General features: G+C 49.3%; 1 protein-coding gene across 4 annotated transcripts in view; it reads right to left on the reverse strand.

Moving 5' to 3' along the window:
* Nucleotides 1–22,793, reverse strand: part of LOC122369392 (mucin-5AC-like) — a 57,456-nt gene that overhangs the window by 29,148 nt on the left and 5,515 nt on the right. For 2 of the 4 annotated variants that reach the window (XM_043344119.1, XM_043344111.1), the window contains exons 2-3: nucleotides 6,771–6,992; nucleotides 2,466–2,545 (exon numbers count right to left, since the gene is read on the reverse strand). In XM_043344119.1, the coding sequence (XP_043200054.1) occupies nucleotides 2,466–2,545; nucleotides 6,771–6,992 (302 nt within the window). Of the gene's footprint in view, nucleotides 1–528; nucleotides 1,453–2,465; nucleotides 2,546–4,732; nucleotides 5,237–6,770; nucleotides 6,993–22,793 lie in introns of those variants that run through there. The other 2 variants (XM_043344127.1, XM_043344136.1) reach the window with 2 other exon arrangements.

The raw sequence follows: 22,793 nt of genomic DNA on the forward strand, positions 1-22,793 counted from the left end.
CGATGATGTCAGCACCGGTATCACCATCGGTATCAGGCTTAGAATTGACATCAGCAATGTGATGACATTTAGAGTAAGAGTGCTTAAGTGAACATTGTATCCTTCTCTCACTTCATGCAGAAATGAAGGGTCATTATCAGTTGAGCATTCAATCGAACACTCAAACGCAAGCAGATATTATCTGGGGTAGAAATAGCCATTATGATAGGATTAAAGGCTGTGAATTGAACGACGACAACCGTACGAATGCCTTCAAGATATAGCGATTGGAGACACGAGCTGCCAGGTACAGATTGCAGCAACACAATCTGTCCTTCTTACAGATTTCGTCATATAGCAAGATTTTAGCTGCACGTTTGCAAGAATAGGTGAATAAAAGGGGGACGAGCCAGCGTACCTTCAGACTAGTGTGAGAGTTGAGATACAACTTGGCATCCAGCAACAGGCCTTGAGCGGGAGCTGAACGACCTGTGGACATACAGCCAAGCGATACGAAGCGAGTGTACATAGACCGGCATACGGACTTACCCCGTAGCTCGGCGGTCAGCAGGCGCAGGTCACAGCCGGCCAGTAGCAGGGAGATCACCACACAGGCGATCACACCCGCACACACCAGCGCAGCGAAAGACACGGCCATTGGGACGGAGTGAGTCGGTCACCGGTAGGGTAAAATGGACCGCAGGTCAACACCGGGTCACCAAAGTCATATCACAACGGATCACCAACGATTGTTGGGTACACCAGGTTCACCAGGCTGCACATGATTGCAGTTGAGTCTCTGATCACAATGGCACTTCCTCACCACCAACCGGGCGCCCAGTTTGCAGGTCTCTGAGATCAAGCCGGTGGACTCCAGCCCCAGCCACGACGGCCGACCGTCTCCTCTGCCGACTGACCCTCCGTCTGCCCGGAGGCCCACCGACGACACCGATCAGCTGACCTGTCGTCGGCGCCGGCCCCGCCCGAGGACGTCTCGGCGGCACGGTGGGGAGGGGACGGGGAAGGGGAGCCGCAGGGATGAGCACTCGGCGGACGACGGTCAAATCTGACCAGAGAACTGTAATGCTCCTGCAGTGCAAAGTTTCACGAAGTTGTTGAGATGACCAAGGAACACTGTCATAGACAGTAGAAACGCCGGTAACTTCTGCAGCACTTCCACTGCACTACCATCAGGCTTCTATGAGAAATAGCACTCGAAAAGTCACCTCAGTTTTCAGTTAGATGAGAAGAGATCAGCATACCGCTACTGCCCGCCTCCAGGCTCCCGGAAACACTCAGCACTCGGCGTTTACCGGAGACATGTCACTGTCTCCACCAATCGCTTTCTCGGACTTCCACCACCACCTCTCTTCCTCCCCTCTCTCTCCCTCTCCGCACTCTCTCATGCAGCGCCGTGACCCAGCCGATCCCCTTCCGAGCGAGCCGCCGGCCGTCCACTATCCAACTCGTGACTGCTGAGCCCTGATTGTCACCGAGTCCGAGCGAAGCTGACCGTCACCGCCGCCCTGATAGCACCAACTCGGCGATTCACTCACAAACACTGAGTGACCCCGACGAGCCGACAGAGGAGCCTCCTATCGTGTCAGTAGATCGGGGACGGTGTACACAGATAGAGCGTGTCCAGCGTGCCGTCGCTGCGTCACATTCGTGACAGGGGCGCGGCGAGACGCTTTGAGGGCTGCGCCGGCGAGGGGCAACTCGGAGTATCGTCGAGCTATCGCGCAGGAATGACGAGATAGCCAGGTTGAGTCAGAGTAAAGGGAACAGGTGATACAGAGGATGGAGTGTTTTCTGTGATAGCTGGCCAGTGTGATTGGTGCAAAACTGCTCTGACCAACGTCCTCAATGGATAAAAACGACAAAAAGGAGATATCAGACAAACCGATCGATCGAAACAACGAAAGTGCGTTCCGATAAAAAGCGTCAAGTGTGTAGTTTCCGTAGGACAGAATAGTTAGGTCAGTTGTTGACCCAAGTGGTGGCCTTCGATCTAATATGAGCCCAGTCTGTTAGTAAATAACCAACACTATCAGTTACATCGGTAGTTGTGGCAAAAACACAACTTCACGCTATAGGTAAAAATCCATCGAAACCATCATCCTGATAAATTAAAGGTTAAACAAATGTTAATGTGAACGAGCAAGCGTTTGGAGGGAGCTCAGACCGGTGAATGTAGGCATACTTTTGATGATTTACCTACGCAATATGCATATTTTAGCTAATTGGTGAAGCCTGAATCGGCCAAAGTCACCTTAATTGCAATGGAGATAAATTCAAAAAGGTAGATTGGTTGTACGCTCAAGACAAAATAGGTAGGTGATCGTAAATCTCGGCATATGATTGCCTTTTTTAGCTGACAAATACCATTCAGTCTGAATATCGCCCGATATAAATACACGTGTCTGAAACCTGCGTCACATGCAGTAGGTATAGTATAGGACATAGGTGACGGAATCGGTACTCACAGAGGCGGCTGCCCGGTGTTCGGACGCTGACTCGGTGTCTTAGCTGAATCTCAGACAGCCACTTGTTGGCCTGCAGCTCCCTGGAATAAGGACAAAAGACAGCGGCTAAATAAATGCAAAACACAACGATTAAACAAATACAAACACAACGGTCAATCAACTACAAAACATAACGGGCAATCAAATTAGATTCAACTTTTCCATTCTGCTCCTCGAAACAGCAAACATTTTCCATCCCGAGCCCGAAAGAGCGGCAAACACTCCCCAAAGGTATACCTATTCCGTCTTCCGAGACCTATACCTATTCGGACAGGATAAAACAGCTCTGACCAGTGACCACCAGTACGAAGAAAGTCCGGAGAATATCGTAATCGAGACATGCGAAACAATACACGAACTACACAGCGTACTCGTAGGAAGCTGTACATACCATACTCCGTAACACACCGTACCACACACCAAGTCCACACTCTAATCCAGGTGGCCTGCCGGGCCACACACTAACCCAGCACGGTGGAACCGCACCGCTCCTACATACAATTATCGCCCGGTGGCCGCCGGACAGCCACGGCCCACTGATAAATGTGGGAAGGGTGTGCGGAGGCTCCCTAACCGTCCGTACCGTACATACAGAGTAGCGGGTCGAGCTAGGGACTCGGCGGCCTAGTGTGGCCTTCACAAGGTGGGATACGGAGCGTGAAGGAGACTGACACAAAAATATAGCCATGCCGGCAGCATATAGATAAGTCTTTGCTACGTATGCTTAAATTTTTCAGGCCAAAGTAATTAAATCGGTACCATAATAAATTAGCACATACGTATTATTAATTATTTAAGCTCTCTACGAAAGACACGCTTCTATTGCTTCGTTTCATCCAGTGGTCGCAGTACCGCGTTCTTCTAATCAGCTGGATAATTGGGCCAGTACCCAGCCTGTGTGTACCACACCCACTAAACCCTGCTCCATATTCCTCCCATCCACCCCAGCCCTGTCCGAATGCCGGCATGGTAACGGCTATTGCACACAGTAATTGGATGGTGGGGTGAACTCATAAAAACATCTAACAGCTGACAATGACAAACGTTAAATGTAAGCCAATGCTAGACGGCCTATATTTGTATAGAATAAACCCAAGATTGCACCTAAATGTTTCCTTGCATACGCGGAATAATATCCACAGATATGTCGCGGTCAAAGAAACGCATTTATTTGCTCTTTTTTGGGGAGGACGCAAAAGGTAAACTTTTGCGAAACAATTAGGTTCGCATCATACGATGGATGACGCATGGTTCAGAGCGGATACAACAAATCGGGTAGGAGAGGGACTTTCATGAATTAGGACGTAATAGGATAGCAGGTGATATCATGGTGGGTAGAATGATTATGAAGCGGAGAGAGAGAGAGAGAGAGAGAGAGAGAGAGAGAGAGAGAGAGAGAGAGAGAGAGAGAGAGAGAGAGAGAGAGAGAGAGAGAGAGAGAGAGAGAGAGAGAGAGAGAGAGAGAGAGAGAGAGAGAGAGAGAGCTCAGAGCAGGCATGGCAGTGGGCTGGCGGAACAGATTCGTCAGGAAGAAGCCGGGTAGGGGACGAGGACGGTGAGAGTAGAAGCGAGGAAAAGAGGACAGGGGCGGAAGCAGGACATTGTAATTAGACGACATCCACTGACCGACCTTCCGTCACACATCGTCACAAATGCGTCACGCCACCACAGCTCCACTAATGGCCATCACAATACCGTTTATCTACATCGTCGTCAGTGTAACGAGTCACGAGATGATGAGATGAAAGTTATATCCCTGACTCTCACTCCCCCTTTATCTCTATATTTGCATGAGTGTTAATTGCGCGTTTGTGTCCGCTACCCTTTAGGCCGCTATGGACCTGGGCTGCTCACACAGGATTGCCCACCCGTAACCCGCTTGCGCACGCCCTCCATTTCGTGACCCCCTGTCACGCTGCCTGATAATGACCGGTTAACGTGCAATACCGGCTGTGAAGCCCACCTCCCTCCTGACGCGCCCATATATAGTTGTGTAAGCGTGAAGAGCGAGGGGAGAATGTATGGATAACGTACACATACGGACAATAATATAGGCACAGGCAGTATGCATAGCGGGGCATCTTGAGATGCGTCCATACTTACGGCAGTGACCGCGCTGTTCGCGTAAACCATGAACATCGTCTCGCGGTGCTCGTGCGGGATAGGGTGCTCTCCGTTTCACTAAGGGACGGACCGCACGTCTCACTACCAGGTAAGTAGGTACTTACGCGTTGCAGGTGAACACAATCTCTTTCATGATCCACTGTGCCGCTTCATCAGTTCACATCACGGCGCGTTTACACCTTTACGCGTTTCACCTTTACACACGTCAGCTGAGAGCTCGCGTCAGACCACACACATCAGCTCGGCAATCCCGATACGCATCACTTCACATCACAAGCCAGGGAAGAGCGGGAGTATCACCATCCACTCGAGCTGACACCACCAGTACCACCATCACCACCTCTGCACCAGCACCACAGCACCAGCTAGTGAACCCCTCACATCACCACCGAACAGGCCGCAGCCCGCAGCGCCCCTCCGGCCATCCGGCTGTGACCGCACGGCCGCCAACCCACGGAGAGGACTGGCGGTCAGTCGGTTCTGCCGGCACCAGCCGCCGCTTCAGCCGCCTGTGACGGCTCTCTGGCCAGCCTACCTGCAGCGGTAGCGTCACTGTCCGACCGTCACACAGCGTCACACGGCTCGCCGCGTGCTGGCGCGCCGCACACACCGGATGCGAGCGGGCGGGGCCGGCCGGCCGGCCGACCGCCGCGCCGTGCGGCCTCCCCCGCCCCGGTCCGGGTTGGCCCCCCCCCCCCCCCACACACACACATACAGCACACACGGACTGACAACCACACAGGTGAACACAGGTGCGCGCATTGACGTCGAGTTGTGATTGGTTAATGCGAGTCAGGGAATCAGAAACAGCCTCTCAAAATGTGTTGCGTCGTATGTGGAGGCAGACAGAATAGGTAAGCTGATGCTGATGCAAAGATCGACATCTCTCTGCAAGCGCAGATATGGTTGGGTCTAGTCCATTGATAAAACGAAGCTGTCACTGGCCTGGCGAGGGTGTGATACCACAATCTGTTTTAGATCGAATCTTATCAGTAATCTGGCCAAAGCTGCTCGGTCCCACTCACGAGCGATAGTGCGATAGCATGTCACAGGAGAGTGGATCTACACGGAAAGACATAATTGTAATCTTTAAACTTTAAAACTCTTGGCACAATCACGACAAATGGTGTCATCTCACTTATTTTAAGGCCGAGTAGTACTAGTGAGTACCTAAAAATAGCTAGTCGGTGGTGATAGCATACGGTATGCTGTTTATGTTTATGTTTTATGTTTATGTTTATTTGCTCATCACCAACAGGTACGGATAAAACCCGGTTACAGGTGAAGTCATGGATAAATATAAGATAAATCTATATAAATACACGCAACCCTTCGGACGGACAAAAGCTCAATAAAAGCCAGCTCGTGCAGCATGGAGCCTTACAGCATTTGCATTTTAATTGGAATCCCTAGACCCTAGGTTATACATTATTTTACTTTGACCCAGTATATTCCACCCTCCATTTCCTTACGCCCTTGAATTAGAACTCAGGCAGAGCATAAACCTCTTTTGGAGTGTGGACCAAGCGCTACAAAGAACTTTCGTTATGCACCAAATGTTATGCCTGAGCCCGTCAACTTATTCATAAGTCCCCTGAGAGATTTGACCACCCGGATCTCACACCCACGCACTCATCCGATACAGGTGTATCTCTAATGACGTCACAAAGATTGAACTGCCACGCCGGTGTCTCCCATATGGCAAGGATCGATCTATTGCGAGTACGTACAGACGGTACAGACAGACAGAAGTAGGTTGAATGGTTGAGGGACACTCGACGACCCGACAACACGACAGTGGTATCAGGTGTGGATGGAGCGAACCCTGTGACTTGCGGTACTAGGTGTTGGAGTGCGATGCTCAAACTCACCTAATGCAAGGGACGATTGTCCCAATTTTACCTTTGACAGGTCGAGCAAGGTGACTTCCTTTCCTTGCATATCTAAACCCCTTCTCTGTGGCATGCCAGGCAGGACCCTTTCCTTCATCATGTGGCAGTCGGACCAGGAACCTTCTCTAGTCATCTCACCTACCTCTCCCTTGTGACAAGATGAGTAGACTCCTTCCCCCAGCCTCTGACGCACCTATCTCTGTGTCAGGCCGACCAAGACCAGTTCATTCCCTCTCGTCCTCCGACCCACCTCTCTCTGTGGCAGACGGAGCAGAGCCAGACGTTCCGCCCCGTCTGAAAGGCAGCGCAGCGACGACACACGTTCGCCGAGCACAGCCCACACACCAGCCGCTTGTTGAAGAGGATGCGGAACGGCTGGCCGCAGCGCGCGCAGGCGCGCCGCGCGTCCCGCTGCTGCTGCTCGAGGCTGCGTTGCCGCTCAGACTCCTCGTGAACTTCAGCCTCGATCTTACTGTGGACGGAGGAAGGAACGATATGAGTTATAACGTGTACAAACACAGAAAGGTACAGTTACAAATACAAAACTTCGGGCACCTCAGCCTCAATTTTACTGTGAACAGAAGGACAGAACTTTGAGCTGTTTACGTATAAACACAAACAAATGAACGAACAAAACGGCAAAAATCTAGATACGGATCGAGAAGAGAAAGCTGATTAGGACTGTGTACAGATGAGCACAGACATACATAAACACTTCGGCATACCGATGGAATGCCTACGTCATTAGGCTACGCTGACCAAATCAATAAGTGACCTGGGACAGTGCCTATCCGTCAGTCAGATCATTGCAACCTTGACCTAACCTAACCACAGCTCCCCACCAGCTTTTAGCGACAGTCGGGCCTAGTCACTGTATCATCAGCCCCGGTGACTTCCTGTGTGATGGAGCGGAGCGGCGCTAACGGCTAACGGCATCACTTCCGTCAGCCCGTGTCCGTCCCTCCGCCCGTCCAGCCGGCGAGGACGGCGGTTTGGCGGTAGCGGTGGTCATTTATCTACCGTCCGTGGGAAGGCTGGGCTCACCTGCAGAGGTAGTAGGCACTTCTCAGCTGAGAGAGATGATCAAGTTGGATTTAAAGGTAGTGTGCCACCTTTGAAAGATTTCCCATTTTATTTTTCCTAGGATAAGAAGCTTCTGTTTTTACCTAATATCGCAAAAAAATCAAAAATGGGCCTGGAATAGTGCCTTTTTCGCCTAAAAGTTTATCGGTTTTTCGATATGTATAACAACTGTAGTGGGCTGATCTGCAAACAGGCGTCGGCAACAATCGCGAATGCGGCGCACATGTGACAATAAGCAAAGGTCATTATAGAGTTACGACGTACGGGAATAAGTTATCAGCTGTCTACTCGTAGACAACACAGTGTCGAGCCTTAAACTGTAAGCCTGTATTGGTATTGTTTCTTTTATTTGGCTGTCGAACATTATTTATGGTTTGAAATATGATTTTATGTAAAATAATTGATATGAAAAAGCCGTCTCTTAACCCACGAGCCGCTGGGGGGGGGCATAAAGTTGCCCCCCCCCCCTTTACGTTTTGTGGAATATCTCCGAAACGCGATGAGCTACGAACGTGAAACTGGGCATAGCTTCAAATGAATACCTAGGCAATGTTTGAATAAATTTTGGTGGTTGTAGCACCTAAGATGACGTCACAGTGACGTCATAAAGTTTTGTCGTTTTCCGATATGGACCGTTTCTGATGACGCTGAGCATGAAACTCAACTGTAAATGAACTAGACAGCATCTGCTGTCATCCTAAAACATCTAAGTACACTTCCATCTAGTTCCTAGCCAATAATCGGCCCTTTATATTCGGTCCCATATATCTGATGTATCGTGAGGAAACTGAGAGTCGCAAATCTATAATTTGACTTATGACGTCACTGTGACGTCATTTCAAATGGGATCGACACCAAATTCGGACACAACCTCCGCTAGGTATTCAGGAAGATGTGTGCAAAGTTTCGCTTCTCTATCCCTTCGCGTTGCGACGATATCGTCGCGGAAGTAAAGGGGGGCAACTATATGCCCCCCCCCCCCCCAGCGGCCGGCGGGTGGCGCGGAGGCCCAGCGGCCGCCGGGTTATGACCCCATTTCACCACACGCAAGTGGCAGAAATGACAATGATCAGCTGACGCATTTTTCTTGGCCGAAGTCAGAGCGCGCGGCCCGACGCACCACCACCGCACCACAAAGTATGAGCAGAAGCCGCGCCCAAAGCCAGGGCCCCGGTAACGTGAGGTAGCGGAGTCGGGGCAGCGTGCGCTGACCCAAGCCGGGGCCGCAGCTTTGGGCGCGGTCTACCGCATCCCCGCAGGCAGCCCCGGGCTATCACATGACACCGGGAGGACGCGCGGCCCCGGCTTGGGTCAGCGCACGCTGCCCCGACTCGGCTACCTCACGTATATACCCTGACCTCACGTTACAGGGGCCCTGGCTTTGGGCGCGGTCTACCGCACCACCTAACAGGCGTGTTCGAAACCGCAGGAGATGATGATGAACGGGTTTATCGAAACTTGATTGGATGAGCATATCGGTAATAGCGATTTCAGTGTGTGCATTTATTGTTACGGAGCGAGCGAAGCGAGCGTAGTCTTTCCTTAGATTAACGGAAATTTCTGAGTATGAGCGGCCGGCCGGCCGGCCGGCCGGCCGGCCGTGGTCACGCTTTTGCGAGGCTTATATCTCAGCAACCACTTGGCCGATTTACATGCGGTAATTTTTGTAGGGTAGCTTCATTCCTTCTACCAAGTATTGGACTATTCCCGATGCATGTGGGTGACCCCTTATGCACGTGCCACGTGCAAAACGAAGAGGTGTCACTTTTGCAATTGTTGCAATATCTCGGTAACTACTGGGCCGATTGCGCTGAGAGTTGGCATGTAGGTAGGCACCCACTAGGCAATGCATATCCATGTGCCAGAGTTGGGGTGCTGCTGCACGTGCGCACGTGCAGGGGTCGTTTCCAGATCTCGAGAACGGCTCCACCGATTGCGCTCAAATTTGGTATACAGTTAGGGACCGGTTAGTAGGGTGCCGTGCGCAAGTCAGTTGGGACCGATTTTGCACGTGCGCACGTGCAGGGTGCCGCTTCCAGATCTCGAGAACCGCTGGGCCGATTGTGCCCAAATTTGGCACATCGCTAGAGACCAGTTAGTAGGGTGCCGTGCACAAGTCAGTTGGAGGTACCCCCTCGCAATTTTGCACGTGCAAGGCCCACCCTCTCGCTCGCTCCGTTAGTCGCCCCAAAAGGCGTTATACTGGTTCATAGTGGTGTGAAATGTGGTTGGGGTACGACCGACAACCCGTCGGGGCGAATTTCGCACTGGGGTACTCAAAATGTGAAGAATTTAAGACGTTTCCATGAGTTTTGAAGGTATGGATAAGTTCTAAAAATCTGGTTCTCCTTATCTGGGCCATTAACTCCATACGGTCCAGGAAAGCTGGCACACTACCTTTAAAGAACTAGCATGGACAAGAGCAAGGCGGTATGGTTGGGTTTCTGATGCTGAGAGATGGATTAGAAAAGTCGGTCCCTTTTTGAGAGGATGATATATTCTGCAGTAATTGGTTTGATATGCCCATGGCTTGCATTTCATCTCGTCATACAGAGATGGCATATAACATACAAATAGCTTCCACCTAAAACACCCACCGCGTGGCCAAAAACGCGCCGTTCACATTCATCAGGAAAATAAACTTCAAACTACCACACTGGGCGGTGCGGTGGATGTCGAACGATCGTTTGTCACCACAAGTCGGGATCAAAACCCTCGCCGAGGACCAATTCGTCAGCAGCGCGCGAGTTTTAGTGCCTGCTTCCGGAAGCCAGCTGGAGTAGGGGAAGCCGGGGGAAGCCCGGGCGTGGGGGAAGCCCGGCCACCCCGTTTCCGGCTAAATTATTCACAATAAAATGCTCAACTGTTTGTCCTTTCAGCGTGGCAGCTAAGGTAACGCCAGCAAAAAAGTTAAGGCTGACAAAAATTGCATATTGTTAAAGTTATAGCGCAAAAATGATATTTTAAGGGTTTTTAGCTAAAAAGTGAGATATCTTGCACTGTTAATGTTATACCATACAGTACTAATATTTATACGAATGTTATGTAAGGACCGTTTAAAGGGACCCTCCCACCTTCAAAAAAGTTAATGAATTGGCATGAAAGTGATGTCGCTCGGTTCAGAAAGGGCAAAAACGAATATCTACCAAATTTCATCGAAAAATATTCACCGGTTTTCAAGATATTAGACTTTTATTTTTGTTTACTTTTTGGGATCTCCGCTGTTCCTAGCGACTTTATTTGAAAGTGCGGCATTTGTTGCGCGCAAAGCAGCATATACCACCGCGTGCTACAAAACGTTTTAGTCAAACATTTAACGGACGTTCGAAAGCCTGATGACGTCATCAGATTCCCGTAATGGTTAAGAGATAGGGACCACGCTGGTCCCACCCTGCAAGTAAAGGGAAGAAATTTCTTGAACACCATAAAGCTGCGGGGGTTGCGACCAGGATAAATGGTGGTTTCTGAGCCTGGCCGCAAACTTGGCTATCTCAACTCAAAACTAATGTTAAGGTGGGAGGGTCCCTTTAAGTGTTTGTAGTGAGGGGTGACGAGGCAGGCTGGCTTACCTAAGTATGACATTTTTTCGAATATCGCTGTTCTAAAATAAAAATTAGCACATTGGGGTAACCCCGGGCGAGTGGCCAAGCTTACCCCCAACCGAGAGCAATGCCACTAAACCACTGTTTTCCACGAGATAATAGGTACTGAGCAGGTTTGGTTTACACCTAGATCAAAGATAAATTTCGAAAATAAACATGTTATCATAGACAAAGCCAGTCATGTCACTTAAGGTTAACTAGGGTCAAACTACGTTTTTGCAGATAACGCGACAGACAATGAAGCTAGAGCTTCAAAAATGGTGTCGTTGTGTTCTTCTTCATCAGCCGAGTCGAATGATATGCAATATGATGCATTAAGGTAAAAAGAAAAATAAATTTTAAGGAATTTTGAAATACACATTTTTTGTCAATTTTGCATCACGATTTTCATCGACCTGTACTGTATATGTAGTAGACGCTAGCTAAAATACCAGTAGTGACATAAACTCTAAGATGTCCAGAGCTAATCAGTACCTTAATATTTCACTTTCCGTTAATATTTGGAAAACACATAATGGTTTCATCAACTCGTTGTAAAGCGCTGGGGAGGTGGCCGGCGTTACCCCTATGCCGGGCTTACCCCAGAAAAATCAACACTTTTTTAAAACTCGATTTTCTCAACCTTAAACTTATTCCACGAAACCGAATTTTTGGGAAAACACGGCCAATGAACTTAGCTAGCTAGCAGGATATCAACATTTTATACAGCACGTATGGTATGTAATAAAAATGAAAAAGAGCTTACTATGCCGGGCTTCCCCCGGCTTCCCCTACAGTCCATTACGACAGGAAGGAAACCGTAAGTCAGAGCGTCGGCCACTGATTTACGTCCAGAAAAGGTGGACGCTGGTCAATTTACGTGGGATGTAGCTGAGGTAAATTACACTTCTCACCTGAAAACTAGACGTGACAGGATAGAAACTAGAACACTGAAGCTTGAGTAAGACAGCCGACAAATTTATACCGGGGTAGATACGAGTACAAGTAATCGAGAACCACATGCATTTTACATTTTCACCACGTGAACCACACGAGGGTTTCACACGATACTTGCCTGGCAAACCAGAGGAACCACTCGTCGATACTACCGAACCGGTACCGACCGAGGCGCGGGTCGTAGTGAGACCGACTGGGCATGGCAGGTCAGGTCAGGTCACCGAGGTCAATATCAGGTCACCAGACGAGGTAGGTGAGACCCAAGAGTTGCAGCCTGCTCAGCCTAGGTGCCGCGCCGTCCTAACGCACTGAAATGACTCAGCCAGTACTATTGTTTCACTTGCATAACTGTCACTCTCCCGAGAGTTGTCAAGTTCTGTCAGATACTGTCAGATGACAGACAGGTCAGCGGCGGCGCGGTAGGTACTCGGGCACACACATCCATCACGTGACCAGAGGTCAGCCGAGGTCAGGCTGAGATAACCGGCGGTGATCCCGGAGAAATGCCCAGATCTCAAAGGTCGGAGTTCTTTACCACATCGACAGTCACGCACGCACCGATCGCGCTCTTCTATGATCACTCCGCCTGCGCCGGCAGCCCAATGTTGCAATTGCAATGCCGTTCGTCCCAGAAACCAACACGCAGTACAGCGTCGCTCTCACGTCACAAGATCCACATCTACCACTAGCGTCACAGCCGAACTCCATCTCACCACACCAACGTCATCTCCCTTCGCATGACGTCACTCGGGTCAAATCAAACCCGTTCAGTCTGGGTCACACCAAACCACAGACCGTGAGCGCCGCGACTCGCCACTCCCACCACTCCCGCGCGTGACGGACTCCGTGACGGACTGTGACGGTCTGTGACGGCCGGCGGGCTCGATCGATGCAGGCAGTGTGTGAGAGGGGCGGCGATCCGGCGGGGCGGGACCACCCACCGGCCCCGGTCGGCACACAGCACCTGTGGCCCCCAGCAGCTGTGGGCCCGGCCGGGGTCGGGGTCGGGGTCCTGCCCGGAGGGAGGGAGGACATGGGGGAATGAGGATGGCTCAAGGTCGGGACAAGGACGGGTCAAGGTTGTATGGGCGGATTCATCGCCACTGCCGAGGGACAGATCGACAGAGAACCAACAGCCAAATGCGGGCAAACGTCAACATTGGCAGACCATTGTAGGTCACGACGTGGTAGCATGGACTCGTTTTAAGAATTCTTGTAGCGGAAGAGTTTTTCAAATTGCTCTTTGAAACCAGTAGCTAATGGACGGCAAACACATGGAAGTGGGCCACCTGCACCTTTTGCAGACGGTCGCGTGGGAGCTACCTAGCAGCGCCTCTCCGGATCCGTTTACTTTTATGTTACGGCGATGGGAATACTCGGAACGATGGACCAGAATGCTGTGCAGCCACATCCGAGGGCTACCGGACGGTGCAGCCACGGTCATAGCACACTGGTTGGTCCAGAACAGCGTGCCACAGTCAGCCACGGCCGGCGGCCACCCGTCGCGGCGGCGTGAGGTCCGCTCGTGACACCCCCGCCGCTCCCACCGCGCAGTGCGCGTGAAACGCTCACCGGGCGCGATCACGATCGGTCGCGGTCACCGCTGGGTTGCCGATGGGTTACCGCTGGGCTGGCGTTGGGTCACCGCTGGGTTACCACCGGAGTGGCCAGAGTTACCGGACGTGATCCCACTGACCTAGAGAAATGGTCGGTGAGAACAAGGCACAAAACGGAGACGGAAGTACCAATTTGAGAGAACAATACACAGAAGTGAGGAAACTAGAAGTGGAATCACGACGGAAAGGTGAAAGAGAACTGGGGCGCCAGTAGGTATAGCACGGCGGAGGTTGGTTGGTTGGTTTGGGTTGAGCACCACATCCAGTGGACTAAGGCGCTAACCGGAACTCTCACGCTGTTCCAAGCGGTCAGGTAGCGGCAATGCTACGTGCATTGCCAGGCAATCGAACACGAATGGCCGAATCTAGACTAGAGGCAAGTGACTTACCCCTAGACCGGAATGCTCCCCAGCACGGCGGAGGAAGACGAAACAGGAATTGCGTACAGCGGAGAAACATAGTTGGAGACTGCCTTGGAGAACCGAGAAACAACCCCGCGAAAAAATCACTTACCAGCGACATTTTCGATACGTGAATTGGAAAAGGAATAAGGGCGACAACAAGTGACGACAATGGGTCTTTTAAAGAAGGTTACCTTATCAACACGTGTATCATGTGTTTAAGATCCGATTTTCAGAAATCATAGCATTGAGTGGCGCCTGCCTTCCGTCAGCTGTAAACGGCAGCCCACAGAAGCGGGGTTGAATGCCACCGTCCCGCACCAATCGCCAGGTGCCGCTGCCATAATTATTCACCTGTCCTTAGTGGGCGCGGCAGTGACAGAGGTCTCATACGCCACCCGGCCATACATATTCATAGACGGCAGGGGTAACGGCCGGCGGACGATCGACATCGTTTCTCATAAACAGATGGATGAATGGGACGGGAGCGGTGCCATTGTGTGACTATACTTAGCTCTCACAGTTTAAAGCTAGGGTATGCTGATAACTTGCGAAGCGGAAGGCTAAAGATTGCCGTTCATCAGATCTCAGTTAAATGCTTGGACAGATGGCATGCTCAATCTCAGAAAAGTTAATTAAGTCCCATGGGTTGATTGCTGTTTCCATTAGCGCTGATAAGAACACTCGCGACCGAATAATTCCAAGCCTTAAAAAGAGTCGATAGCAAACCACCGGTTAAAGGTGGCAGAAGAACTGAAAGTCTGGGCATCTCTAAATCAGTCCCCAAATCGTGTCCGGTCGGACAATGCCGTCCGTGTCCGATCGTGTCCGCGCGGACAGCGTCGCCCAGTTCCGCGACAGACAATGGAGTAGTGACGACCGCGTCGTGAGTGGAGAAGACGGGAAGCGCCAGCGGCCACCTCCCACGACGTTGTCACCGCTGGCAGAGACAGAGATAGAGACAGAGACCGGACCTGACCGTCCGCTGACCCGGTCACCAGGTCACCGCAGTGACCGTCGGAGCTAGAGTCGTGACCGCGCGACCGCACGCACCGCGGCGAAGGAGAAACTGGGTGATGCCGATTGTTGAGGCTGAGAACGAGCGGATGTGGGAGAAAGACGCGACTCGTACTTGGGGTCGGGTTGTTTTTTTTTTGTGAAAGAGTAACGATAAGGGGTCGAATAGCTATTCCTCAAACGTGGCGTCGGGTGTTTTTTAGATTGAGAGTTTTTATTAGAAAGAGCTATTTTAAGATTGCACGGAAATTTGACCGAATGCCAATCTTTAATCGTAATGAAGCACTTAGGGAATTCTTCGAAAGTCGTTTCGATTTCTTTGACCGGAAGAAAAGCTTTTCCAGCCCAGTTTGCAATGTGAAATGGGCGACTAGAATTAATCAGAATTCAATAGTGCAACTAAGGCCGCACCTGAAAGTCGTGCTCGTATGTGGACCCCGCACGAGTGTTTTAAAAGACGTCCGACATTGAACACCGTAATTTTACATCTCACCAATATAATCGAACTGTTATGAGTCGATACAACAGAGGTGAGAGGAAATACATAATATTTCAGATCACATTTCAGATTTCACATTCAATAACCGTGTTGCAGTAAACTTGGTTCTTTTTGTGCTGATGGGACCGAAAGCGATGAGTCATTAGGTATGCAAATCTGCGCATTCCGTTAAAAATGATAGGCCAGGGGTCCAATAGAATACGCCTGCGCGCTACAACCGCTTCCTGATTGAAAAAGACACGCCTATCTGTAAGAATTTCGGAATTCGGACACGCCCACAAAATCATTACCGAACGGGTACTTATGACTATGAGGTAGATGACGCAGCGTCATCTACCTCATAGTCATAAGTACTCATTCTCAGTCAGCAGCGCCATTGACGCTGCTGGTTTTACCCGTTATCTAAAAATATTTGAATGTTTCGAAAACGTCACACCACGCTGAGCCTGAGCTAGAAATGATCTAAAAAAAAAAACAATTACAAAAGATGACGACGTTATCTCAGAATGGCACTGCCACGCATAACCTTGACAAACTAGTAACGTCGGTTTGTTAGCACAAACACCCCTTCATAGTCAGCAAATGCTTTTAGAGATCTGTAACATTGTAACAAGAGCATAATATGAGAGCAGGATGTTATGGCGTTATATCAGCCTATTATAGTTAGGTGTATGTTTGTTTTCATATTTGCTAGGAAATAGAAAAGTTTTCATTGACAGAGGTAATCCACATTCAATTGGTAAGTAAGGAATACAGTTTATGAGACGGTAACTAAATATCGCCGAGTTCCTGTCGATGCACAGTGGGGATTTTTCCGATCTAGCACGTATTTATTCGTAGAGGGCAAACCATAGGTAGAATTGTAGCCAAATTGTGCACAGATGTTGGCTGGTGTGTCCTGGTGAGAATTTTACCTGTAAATGTGCATAATCAACATAGTATAGGGGGTTCAATTGGACCCCCCGCTCAGCCGTTTGGCCCCTGATCAAGCTAGAGCTTCGCGGAAAAGTCAAGCGTGCTGCCTATGACGAAATTAGGCCGAATATATCCAATTTCAAAGTCTAAGATCATAAGCTGACTTTCCAAGTCAGTTTAATGACCCAACTAAAGTTGGGAAATCGAGACCTCTTGAAACTTCGCAAAGTTAGGGTGTTACGGGGTATTTTGGGGTGCTGATCACGAAATTCATGTTAGTTTTGATCACAGACGATGTCTTTATGCATTTAGGCCAGGTCGGGTCAGGTCAGGTTAGATCAATTAGATGGCGTCCTGCCGGTCATCCATAGAAGTGTCACCTACTACTGATAGCTTCGTAACATGGAACGAAGGCACTAAAACTACTTCGTAAATATTCAAATGGCTGCTAAAATCGAAATCAGCACCAAAAACTACCCTAAAAACAAGTAAAACTCGAAAAAGTGAACCAAGGTCATCAAAAGGTCAATGACCTTGACTTGACCTTCACGTGACCTTGACACCCACCATTATGCATGGCACCAACATCATTTCACATATTTGAACGTTTAAAACCACAAAAAGACTGGAAATCGCGGATAATGTGAGCTGGCATACGCCGAATCGCGATTCCGGCCAAACATGGTCTCGAGAAATATGCCACAGGTCAAAGGTCAGTTGGGTCAGAGTCATGAAATTTTTAGGTTATGTGTAAAATTGATAATCTCGAGGGTACCGAAAGTTTCGGCGCGATCGGCCGCTTTTTGCGCGAGTAATTTGCGGAAAACCATGGGGTTTTATCCGACCCCTTCCCCCTCCCCCTGCCCACAAGTGCGATGGTTAATAAGGTTACGGTATGTATAATTTACGCTTGTCATCCTATTCCTAATGAATGTGTCTCAGAAAATATGCATCATATAAATCACAAAGTAAAATTATTCGCCTATGTCCGGAACATACCTATATCGTGCTGTTTGCCCTAGCGCTCCTCGAGTGGGGTGTTAAGATACTCTAATGTGAATATTCCGTGTTCAGGCAAGTTTCGGCAGCCAAACTAGGCGTTGTCTTGTGCAGAAGAAAGTGGCGAATTCGATAGGATATATTTCGGAGTGGAAAAGTGTGGAGAACATTGTTGATTTCCTACATTTATTTAGAATACCATTCCTTCAATATGGTGTCTGTAAGGGTTTTTTGTAAAGGGCATTTTTGTGACCTTAGTAAGGTTGTGGCATACTTTCTGTTTGCCATTCCATTCCTAATAAAGGTGCCTTTCAGACGATATGCAACTTTAAGACCTCGCAAGATTAAAACCAACAGGACAGGACAATGAAATTGAGCTATACTTTCGGGCCTTGCTGAGCCCATTGAGTAATCACGCATGAGTGTGAACTTTGGGCGCATTTTTCCTAGTTTTGCTGTGGACATACATATAAAACAATGCCATATATGAAAAATTCAGACATTTCTTAGCCCTACTGACACAAAAAATAAACAAAAATCCAAAAAATATTTTTTGAATTAATAGGCGCTAGATCGGAAAAATCCCCACTGTGCGATGGGCAGCCCAATAAGAGTGAGATGTTTTTTGCTTCTACATTGTAGACGGTCATATTCAGAAAACAGAAACATGAGTGAGTATTAAAAAGCACGATCGGACGATGTAATTCATACACATAAGATAAGCGTGAGCGTCCTCTAAATCGCTACAAATAAGCATCCATCGCCCATCGGGACATTCATGATTCAGCACACGTTGATGGGGTTAATTTGATTAATGCTATTAATGATATTCTGATCACGCATCACTGATTCAGACGTGAAGGTGAATGAATCGGCTAATCGATTATTTTTCATTTCCGGGTAATATGAATACCAATTTCATTCAAACTTCATTCAGAGATAGATTAAATTAATAACAGTGACACCAAATAAGCACCTCATGAAGTTGAGAGACGTTAATTTGCTTGATCCATTTCGAAAAACTAGCTCCGATAGCGAAAAATAACATAGCGAAAAAAAAAAATACAATTAAACATGCGAAATATTTCCATAGATGCTTTAGACTGAACTCTGAAGCAAACGACATAGGTACAGCAGCAATGAAAAAAGATAGAATAACTGGAAAATGGATCGGACGAATTGCAAAAAGGCAAAACATAATAGAAAACCCATCATTCATGTCACAGCTGTCCACGTTTCAGGGCATATTTTAAGGCACTTACTGCGTCCCATTCTGGGACGCAGCCCCCTCGCCTTGGGACGTAGCCCCTGCTGATTTGACCCACTGCGTCCCTGCCCAGTGCCCTATCAGGTTCCCTGACCTGTGCCCTGCTGTGTGCCCTGACCTGGACCCTTCCCTCTAAAATGTTCTGTGCCATGCCCTGTAGCCTGCCGTGCCCTACTTTCTGCCCTCTTAAGTGCCCTGCTCTGTTCCTTGCCCTGTGCCCTTAGTCGTAGCACGTGCCCTCTGCTCAACTTTGGGACGCAGTAAAAATTTGTTAAAATATGCCCTGCCACGTTTCGTATTTACGGGAAGGCTACGGTTCAAGTTACCTACCTTTACGGCTCAGGTATCCTTTCCTCGCACAGTAATCTTGCTCCAAAATAACCGAAAAATCAACGATTTATGTCCACACTACCCACTGCTCCACCACACCAACACCATCACTCCCTCTCTCTCCACCAACAACACTCCACACACACCTTCCCTCGCCGCTCGAGCCCGACGACTGCCGTCGCTGCCTCCCAGGCTGACGGACGGCGGCGGCGGCGGCGGCGGCGCCGGCGGCGGGCCCTCCAGTTCCGTCTCCCTCCCCCTCCTCCCCTCCCTCCCCAGCGGGAGCGGGCTGAGGACGCGGTAGGGCTTCTCGCACGAGCTCGGGTGACAACCCCGTCACGCAGCTCGCGCAAATCAACGATGTGATGAGGACCTCATGAGGAATATCTCTGTACAGATCTGCCAGGAATATGAATCAAAGAAATAGTTCAAATATTTGGTGCTGGATTTCATTGCCCATGCGATTATTTATCAGGGCCGAGTGCGCGTCATAGAATGGTAGTCGACGGTGTCACCCGACACCAGCCAGCCAACTCGGCCGAGTACGAGAGAAGAGGGCGAGAGGAAGGTGAAAATCATGCCCCACTCGGTGTCAGCACACTGTTGGAAAGTCAACACATCGCAAACAATGCGCGTCCAGCACACCGAGGAGCAGGGGCGGATCCAGAAAATCTCCAAGGGAGGGGCCATTAGAAACCAGGAGGCCCCCCCCCCATAGTCCCACCTGTTGGAGGCCCCATCTTCCCACTTGGTGGCCCCCCCAAAAAAAAAAAACTGCGTCTATTGAGCTTATCTAGCTGTTCAGGCAACATCTCAACATCTGTGCAGGCTTGGAGGCCCTCTGTGCAGGTTAAGAGGCCCTGTAAAAGTGGTCATCTCTGTGAGTATAAGAGACCTCCAAGTTATGAAAAGCCTTACCAATCTTCTAACAAAGAAGTCTTCTCAGCTAGTCTTCTAAGAAATAACTAAGTGGGTAGGTTAAAAAAAAAACTCATCGGATTTCGGCCACTTTATTTTCAGGAGGCCCCCTTTTCAGCTTTTTAACTTTTTAACTTTTTATTTTATTTTTGAAAACAATCGGCCAAGGGGGGGGCCCCCCCTTGTATCCGCGCCTGCCGAGGAGCCCATCGACGAAGGAAGTAGCAGGGCGGTACGCATACTGGCGCGCTAATTATAACGGAATGTCGGTAAACACTCGAGTGTCCGGCACTTCGAGAGGAGAGCGGAAGGCCTGTTTGCTGGGGCACGGGCGGAACGGTAGGGACGGCAGGTAGACTCGAGAGCATGTGTGCTTGTGAATTGGACAGCTCATACTTGTATGGGGCAGGAGACAGGAGACAGGAGACTCACTGGCACCGCCCACTTTGTAGGCTGGGATAGACTACTGATGGTACCGCAAAAATCACGACACGTCCTGGAGGTTCTGTCTCGTTTTGCTATAAGCTTAGCTGGTCAATAATACAATGCTTTATTGTTGATTATTCCCTTCCTAAATAGCTAAATGGTTACATTTAACTACCAGCCTCGTTAATCACAAGCGAAACACCAACATGAACGTGAAACTCGCGTTCAAATCAAGCGAATGCCCTGCAGCAACCGTAAACCAGTCCTCTTGCGACCGTCATGGAGAGACCCTGACCCTGCGCCGATCGACTAAGCGAGACGGGTCGGGCGCGCCGGTCCGGTTGATCCACGTGTTTTTGTGCGTCTCAGACCGCGACGCGCCGGAGACGCTCCCACGAGGTCATTGGCCGCAGGCGTGGGCCGGCGGTGGTGGCCAGATGGACAGCTGAGACTCCGGAGACGGATGAGTACACGAGAGAGACGAGTTGATTGACAAGACAATGAAGAGACTATTGATAGGAGACGAGTGGGTTGAAAAGAAACGGGGGAATCGACAAGAGAGGCGGGTGGAGATTGTGGACAGCCGACTAAGTAGACACAGGCGGAATGACGGATGGAAAACAGCCGAGAGACGAGAAGACAGGGATGGTTGAGAGTTGAAGGACGGGCCGACAGGTAAACGGGTAGTCGGGAGGCGGGGGATTACGGCACAGGAATATCGAATAGGAGAAGGTGCCAGAAGGGAGGCCTCGAGATGAACATAAATCTATTTCTTAAAACGACACAGCCCATAACGCTGTGCACTGTCATTACTTCGGCAAATTTGTTAAATGAAACAAAAGTCTGTCCCTGGAAAACATGAGGAATGGAGCAAACGAAAACGCCGTGACCTAATTGTAACACCCGTATAGAAAGCCGGACGAATATATTGTGTGATGCGGGCTGATGATGCAAGGAAGTTCCTTCCCGCCCGCATCAAAACAATGACGGTTGCTTTCCGGCGCTGTCTGGTGGAGGGCTTTCGACGAGGTCAGCTTGGCTCCCGTCCTGTCTATACCCATCAGCGGATGCTACTGCCGCGTTACTTCAGCGCCCAGTCACAACAGCGTCACGGGTGTCACGAAACCGTCACGGACGTCAGGGGACCATCACGGGCCTCCAGCAGGTGGTCGGTGACGGTGGCAGGCCCGGCTGGGCAGTGAGCAGTCAGGTCACTGAGCCGCCGCCGCGTCTCAGGCATGACAGCAAGTGAGCAAGGCACGATCTATTTACTTTCACTCAGCTTATTCATGGACAATCATTTGCTCTAAAAAAGGATTGGATTTTGAAACATCAAATAGCATGTGCTGCTTAGCGTGCATTGTGCTTACCTACATCAGTAGCAATGTTTAAAACAACACTGGTTGCGTATGGTCTTGCGAGTCCCGAACTCCGAAATTAATCACTTTTATTCATTCCGATTCAATTACAATGTTTTTGCTTTGGAGTCATGCTAAGACAGAAGGGGCATTCCACGATAGATCGTACCAGGCCCGTCACCCTCATCTCTCAGATTTTAATGAAAATTGGTCCTAGGGGTAATCATAGGCCCCAAAGACGCCTGGCAAAATATCAGACTTCTGAGATCAAAACTTTTTGAGTTATATTGCATTACATTTTTTAACTTCGGTATGTAACGGTGAGTTTGATGGCCTATAACTCAAGAACGAGTTAAGCAACCAACAAAAAGTAAACAACACTAAGCTTGCGATGAATCAAAATTTAATATTACTATTAAAAAATTCCAAAGAAAAATTTTCATTGTTGAGTAAAAACCTTAATCTTTTTTCATTTGCCTCTAATGACTTTTGGGACCAAAATTTTTCACATTTTTATTTTTTCAAAATAAACTTAATGTCATTGCAAATCGACATGCAAAAAATTAGAAAGGTGTTCTTTCTATAAGTTCCTCATTTTCCCGCAAACCAAATGGGTTTCGGAGGGGTTGATACGACCCCAGCACGCCATTTCGCTTCTAATGGAGCTGCTAGAGCCTCGCGGAAAAAACGAGCGTGTGTGCCGTTACAAGTCGCAGCGATTGGTACCCGATTTTAAGGTCTCAAGTTAACCGGTAGCGTCTGAGGTCAGGTCAAGTGACTGAAGTTACGGGTTCGGTTTTTAGTAAATAACTTCGCAAAAAATGGCCGCAGAGCCGCGATTTTGGCATCATTGTGTTCGCCTAGCTCCGGTGCATCGAATGGTATACTTTTTGCTAGGGTGAGGTC

The sequence above is a fragment of the Amphibalanus amphitrite genome, unplaced genomic scaffold, assembly GCF_019059575.1.
Source record: "Amphibalanus amphitrite isolate SeventyFive unplaced genomic scaffold, NRLGWU_Aamphi_draft 000034F_arrow, whole genome shotgun sequence".
Lineage (NCBI taxonomy): Eukaryota > Metazoa > Arthropoda > Thecostraca > Balanomorpha > Balanidae > Amphibalanus > Amphibalanus amphitrite.